The sequence below is a fragment of the Babylonia areolata genome, chromosome 2, assembly GCF_041734735.1.
Source record: "Babylonia areolata isolate BAREFJ2019XMU chromosome 2, ASM4173473v1, whole genome shotgun sequence".
Taxonomy (NCBI): Eukaryota; Metazoa; Mollusca; class Gastropoda; order Neogastropoda; family Buccinidae; genus Babylonia; species Babylonia areolata.
The window spans coordinates 37,628,212-37,635,598 of NC_134877.1; the positions used below are offsets into that span (position 1 = coordinate 37,628,212).

Consider the following 7,387-nt stretch of genomic DNA (forward strand, 5'->3'; position numbering starts at 1 on the left):
ATTCTCTCTCTCTTTCTCTTTCTCGCTCTCTCTCTCTCCCTCTTCTTACCTCTCTCTCTCCCCTCTCCCTCTCTCTCTCCTTCCCCCTTCTCTCTCTCTCTCTCATTCCTTCTCTCTTTCCCTCTCCCACCCTTCTCTCTTTCTCCCTCTCCCCGCCCCTTATCTCTCTCTCTCTCTCTCTCTCTCTCTCTGTGTCTGCCAGTCGTACTTCTCACAGCGATGCACGCGCGGTTAGTAGTCGCGCGCTGATGCTTTGTGAGACTGGCAGGGCAAAGAGGGGGAAGAGTGTCGAGCTAGCAGAGAAGAGAACAGTCGACAGCGTTCAGAAGTCTACGTTGTCTTTCTGTGGACGGGTGTCTCAACGTGTGTGAGCTTTAATGAGATCGTTCCTGATTTTCCGGTTCTTGTATTTTCACGTGCAACTGGAGACCCCCCCCACCCCACCCCCACCCCCTTTCCTTCTTTCTTCTCCGTCACTTTTCACCCACAAACACCACGAAAGATACTTATGACATATTTACAAGATTGATGAAGTGGTCGTCGTTCGGGATTTTTGTTGGCTTTTGTGTGAATGCATTTTTTGTGCATTAGGACTTAAAAAAATTTTTTTTTTTTGATCAATAGCCAAACACGAAGAAAAAATGGAAGAGTGATAGATTCTCTCAAAGACAACTTTTGCACCAAAGCTCTACATGAGTATGCTTATGATGGTACATTGCAGTGCCGGTCTCGACGTGGTGGTAGTCTACATCAACTGTTGCTGAACAGGTGTCTGCTTTTAACGCTTTGAAATAAAATTGTGGTCTAAAAAAAGTATTTGGAATCAAGAGAATATTTTCAGATCAATGAACCCAAATACATTGAAAGGACAGCCATAGAATCTTTTAATTATATATGAATATATAAAATAAAACCAAAAGCAATGGAGGTAACTCGCAGCGAGTGCTGTCAAACAGCAGACGTGAATTTGAATTTCGAGTCCGTACACATCCGACAAGAACGAACCAACGTCACTGCCACCGTTGAGGAAACTGACTTCAACCTCAACGGAAGTGACGCCAATACCGCGACTTCCTGTTCCTGTTTCCCGTGGAACGACACATCCGGCCGGAACGACGGCGTGAACACTACTGCAGGTCACGACGTCGTCAGCATGTCCCCTCCGGAGTACGTGTACGCTTACGTCACCATGGCGGCGGCTCTGATCTTTGTGGCCGGGGTGTTGGGTAACCTGTTGGTCATTTACGTGGTGGTGAGGCTGCGATCCATGCGCACCCGGATGAATCTGTACCTGGTGAGCCTGAGCGTGGCCGACCTGATGGTGCTGATGATCTGTCCGCCCGTGGCGCTTATGGACCTCTTCGGGAAGGAGCGCTGGTTCTTGGGCGCCTTCATGTGTGAGTGAGATGTTTCCTTTTCTTTTTACTTTCTCTCTTTCTTTTTTTTTCTCCTTTTTTTCCTTTTTTTTTCATTCGATGGGTTGTTTTCTCGTCCCTTTTCTTATCTCAGCATAGCTACTTCAACGAGTGCGGATTCTCGCCCGAGTTTCTTGAGTTCGATCCCAGGTAATTGGCGCGTGGGTAAAGGATGGAGATATTTCCAAACTCTCATGTCCACATATATGCAGACCTGCTAGTGCCTGAATCCGCTTCATGTGTACACGCATACGCAGGATCAAATGCGCACGTCAAAAATCCTGTAATCCGTGTCAGCGTTCGGTGAGTTATGGAAAAGAGAACATACCCAGCACACTCCTGAAAACGGAGTACGGCTGCTTACATGGCGGGGTCATACACGTAAAGCCCTAACCAAACGCGCCAGTCAGACCTTGAGTGAATGCACATAATCATATATAAATAAATGAATTATATACATATATACATGCACACGTGACCTCATCCGAATGACTTGACGCTCAGTGTGTTTTCCCAGTGAAAATGTGGGAGAAAGGGTGAGACCGAGATTCAGACCCAGAACCCTCGCGAACACTGTATTGGCAGATAAGCGTCTTAACCATTCTGCCACCTTCCTTTCTGTGGTCTCCAGTCTCCTCCTGAAGGTCATATGAGTTAATTGCCTGATGTATATATATAATAGTCAGTCGTGTCCGACTATGACCATCAGAACAGCAGAGGAGGCAACTGCTGTTTCGACTATTTGGGCTAGAATTTGATTATAGTGGAGAGTGTCTTGCACAAGTTACATCCCCACTCTCTCGGCCAAGAGGGTTTTAGGACAGTCGGCGTTCCCAAAGGCCAACTAGCCCACAAGGCTGCAGCACTAAGAGCCAGTGCGATTTTGCCTCCTAGTTTGAGAGTCATAGTCCTTCACAAAAGACTAAGCTGTAAATAGTTTCCCATTGACTGGAGAAACCATTGATAATACAGCTCTCACTTTGTTGTTGGCCCAAATGTAAACTTATGTCAATCTGTGATATAAGCCGAATGTTGGGCCTAAATTGCCTGATGTACGCGTTGTCTAACGTGCCAGTGTGCGTAAGTACAGGCTTTTCTATATAAATTAGTCTGGCTGTCAATTACTGCCTGCGGGGTTTCACACCTCTATGGCTGACTGTAAATGCCGAAAGCTCCATAGGACCATAATCACAAAATCCTGTCTTCGATTTACGCTTGCGATTTTCGTGAGGAAAACTGGAATTATGTTCTTTTTGTGTCTGGTAATCCAGCACATATTATGCATCTCTATATCTGTCTGTGTTGAAAGATATCTTCTCTCAAGCTTACTTTCTTTCTTTCTTGTGTAATCAAGAAAAATGATGGAGAGAGTGGGTGGTTAGTAAACATAAAAAAAAATCTGTAAATGATTCATTGGGATGCATTACTTCTCTCTCTCTCTCTCTCTCTCTCTCTCTCTATATATATATATATATATATATATATATATATATTGGGTTTTTTTCTATATCATTTTCTTTACCCCCCTCTTTCTGTTCTTTTCTTTCTTCTCTCTCTGTTCTCTCTCTCTGTCTCTCTCTCTCTCCCTCTTTCTCTCTCTCTTAGTTGAAATGACTTTTGTTGTTGTTGACACTTTAACTGTTCTATGAGAAGGGCTGTGTACACACATACAACTTCAGACAGGTAAAAACAACAATGACAATAACATCAGAAACAAAAATAATAGTCATCGTCTCGTTCCTCCCACCCGTCCAAAATTATCGAAACCAACCATCCAACCAACCAACCAAACAAAATAAACAAGATCCAATGATGCACCTGACCAGAAATATCTGTGTGTGTGTGTGTGTGTGTGTGTGTGTGTGTGTGTGTGTGTGTGTGTGTGTGTGTGTGTGTGTGTCCATTTATAAAGAACTGTATGATAACTGATATTGCGAAATTGCTCTAATAAAAACTGAAAAACATTGCCAGAATTTCTCGAAATGTATCATACATGCAATGAAAAGAAGAGGGAAACGTTTCATAGAAGGCATTTGGATGTGTTTGTGATGTAACCATCGCAATTACGTCGATCCCATTCTCGACCCTCCGCACCTCCACCTCCACCCCCCCCCCCCCCTCTCTCTCCCTTTCTTTCTGTCTCTCAGATTTCTTTGTTTTATTAATCGGAACATCGTAGTGGTAACTGTGTTATTTCTTCCCTTTCGAAAAGAGGCTAAAGAGTACTTTTAATTACAAAAACAAACAAACAAAAAAACAACAATCGCACATTCGTATTCTTCTTCCCTCTTGTTGTTTATTTCTCTCTCACGCTCTCATACACGTAGGCTATACGCACACGAATATTTCAGCACAAGCACACACACACACACACACACACACACACACACACACACACACACTCACACTCACACACACGCACGCACGCACGCTCGCACGCACACACGCGCACACACACACACACACACACACACACACACACACACACACACACAACACACACGCACACACGCACGCGCGCGCGCGCGCATACACACACACACACAGAGTTAAGCAGTGCGTCTGACCGGAAGGCGTCTGAATGCACGCGACAGGTGCTACCCACCTAAGTCCGTCCCCCCCGGGTCAAGACAGAAAGGCATGGAACGAGCATGCAGCTGAACAGAAAATGGCCAGCTGTCTATGGTGATGGATGAACCTACAACCCACTCCCGACGTCTCCCGTCTGTTCATAGTCCTCAGGTCAATATCAAAGAGGAATATGAAGAATGAGCGGGAGGATGGGGACTGGGGGATTTCACAGAAGACTGCGGAGGAGGAAGAATGGGAGGAGGAGGAGGGTCAACATATGTGCAGACCTGCTAGTGCCTGAACCCTCTTCGTATTTATACGCACACAGAAGATCAACTACGCACGTTAAAGATCCTGTAATCTATATCAGCGTTCGGTGGGTTATGGAAACAAAAGCATACTCAGCATGCACACACCCCAAAACGGAGAATGGCTGCCTACATGGCGGGGTAAATAAGAAAACAACGACAACAACAAACGGTCATACTCGTAAAATGTTACATATCTGTTTGAGTGTGTATGTGTGCGTGCCTGAAATCTGATTGAATGACACAGGAAACGAATGATGAGCGCCCAGTGGCAGCCGTCAATCGGCTCTACCCAGGTAGGCAGCCTGTTGTGCAAATGACCCCGTGTTTGTAAAGCGCTTAGAGCTTGGTCTCCGACCGAGGATAGGCGCTATATAAGTATCCATATCAATCAATCAATCAATCTCTATCTATCTATCTATCTATCTATCTATCTATCTATCTATCTGTTTCATCCCATTTTGACATACGGCTCCCACGTTAGGGGCCTGACAGCTGATCACACTGCCAGTGAAAGAGTGCATCTGCTCGCTATTAAACGCTTGCTGAATGTCAGCATAAAGACACCAAGTGCACTTGTGTACTCCGGAACTGGTAGATACCCATTGTACATTCAAACCTTTTCAAAATATTAGGTACTGGATAAAGATTACTAGAATGGATGAAAATCGTATCCCTAAAAAAAATCCTACAAACTGCTCTGTGCCATTCACTGTAAGGGTAGAAAGAACAAAAGTATGTTTTACGTTGTATACATCTGGTTTCGAAATGAAGGTGTGGAAGATGTAAAAGCCTTTGTATCTATCTTTAAACATAAATTGGTTGATTGCTATTTGCTAGACTTAGATTCCACACTTTTTGTCAAACGAAATATTTCAGTTATATTCCTCGTTCAGACAACAGCATGACGTTCCAAAATATCTAAAAACAATCAGATATCCTGTTCTAAGAAGACATTTAACACGAATAAGACTGGGTGTGTCCCACCTGAAACCCCATCATTTGAGGTACTCAAAGAATAGAGAAAATGTTAATTGTCCATTTTCTCCTGGAAGAGAAGAAACCGAATTACATTTTATCTTGGTGTGTGCCCAGTATAAATCCATACGTGAATTGTACATTCCAGAAAAATACTACGTCCGTCCAAACGCGTTCAACTTAACTTTGCTTCTTTCTGATTCAAGATTGAGTTTGGCACTCGCTTTATTTTTGTCAAACGCGTTCGTTCTCAGAAAGCTATCAACGCAAAACGTTTGAACACACATTAATATTCTTGACATTTATGTTTGTACACATGCACTTGTGCGCACGCGCGCGTATGTGTGTGTGTGTGTGTGTGTGTGTGTGTGTGTGTGTGTGTGTGTGTGTGTGTGTGTGTGTGTGTGTGTGTGTGTGTGTGTGTGTGTGTGTGTGTGTGTGTGTGTGTGTGTGTGTGTGTGAGTGTTTGGCGTGATAGTCATTTAAAAAATAGATTGTTTCCATTGCCAATTTCGAATCATGTATAAGACGAATATGTTGTAATAATAATGATAATAATAATAATAATAATAATAATAATAATAATGATAATAATAATAATAATAATAATTATTATTATTATTATTACGAATATGTTGTAGGTATTCAAACGGTGTAGGTATTCAAACGATGTAGACGCGCGCGCGTTCCAACGTTCGAATTATGTTGTTGATTCCGATGTAGATGAAATGACCTATAAGTACCATGAATCGCTCAGACCCTATTTTTGGTTCAAGGAAACATGCATGTTTCACGGCGATGACTTGTGTTTCACACTGTCTGTAATCAGGATTGTCCCTTCGTCCCACCTCCCGACCCCTACCCACCCCCTGGACACGGGCAAAATGGCCAAGTCATTAAAATGTTCGAAAATCTATCTATCTATCCATCTATCTATCTATCTCTATATCACACACACACACACACACACACACACACACACACACACACATATATATATATATTGTGTGTGTGTGTATGTGTGTGTGTGTATTTCTCATTTACGCATTCACACACGTACACGCACAGAATCATATAACAACAGAGAGAAAGGGAGAGAGAGACAGACAGACAGAGACAGACACAGAGAGAGTGAGAGAGAGAGAGAGAGAGAGAGAGAGAGAGAGAGAGTGTTTTTTGCATCCACTTCAGTTTCTCTCTTTTTTGTGTTTGTTTTCTAATCGTCTAGACTTCCTACATAACACGTTTGTTTTCCACCACCACCACCACCACCCCCGCACCCCACCTCCCCGTCCCCAATCCCCCCCCCCACCCCCCTTGCAGCACACTATTCAGTCAAGGCCAGGGTCCACAAAGGAGCTTCAGCGGTAAGAAGATAATGGGATTCTGCTGGTGATAGCACCCTAATGGGTTTCTGATGATAGGCCTAACAAATGAATGCCATGCTAGCGAAAACATAACTCGATGATGGATTGCTCTGACTAACCAGAGACTCGAAGGATTGATTCCTGCACGAAATCACTTCATGTGTTCACTGGCTTCGTTGGCTTCCAACGCTTTGACGTTTTGTACAATGGTAACGACAGTCTTGGCAATCACCTGAATAAATTTAAAAAGAAAACAAAACAAAAACAAACAAACAAACAAACAAAAAAACCCACACACACAAAAAAACGAGTGATGTGCCCTTCAGCTGAATGATATAAACAAAGATCTGTCCGTCGGTTGATGGTAAAGAACACTGAGAAAAAAACATACCAGTTAACTGAATTAATAAACAAAAGACATACCAATGAGCTAAAAATATCAGCAATGAATAAACAAAAGACATACCAGTCGACTGAATAAAACCTGTCTATCAGTTGAATCAATAAACTTAAACAGGCTAGTCACCTGAATAAATTTCCAAAGACATGGCAGTTAACTGGACTGGTAGATAAAAACAGACCAATCCGAACTGATAATCAGAGATATATTGATGAACTAACTGCCAGCTTTATGAATCTCTGTGGCTGCCTTCACCTCTACACTCCATCTCGCTCACTACGATCAGCTTCGGATCCACTCCACTATGCGTATACCCAGATTCAAACTCTCGACTATTGGCCGCCGTTC

At 43.2% G+C, this 7,387-nt stretch overlaps 1 protein-coding gene across 1 annotated transcript in view; it reads left to right on the plus strand.

Moving 5' to 3' along the window:
* The first annotated feature begins 922 nt into the window (after nt 1-922).
* The window catches only part of LOC143277382 (QRFP-like peptide receptor), a 51,832-nt gene continuing 45,367 nt past the window's right edge, over nt 923-7,387 (plus strand). Inside the window, exon 1 of the mRNA XM_076582168.1 lies at nt 923-1,397. Within this exon, the coding sequence (XP_076438283.1) occupies nt 923-1,397 (475 nt within the window). The remainder of the gene's footprint in view (nt 1,398-7,387) is intronic.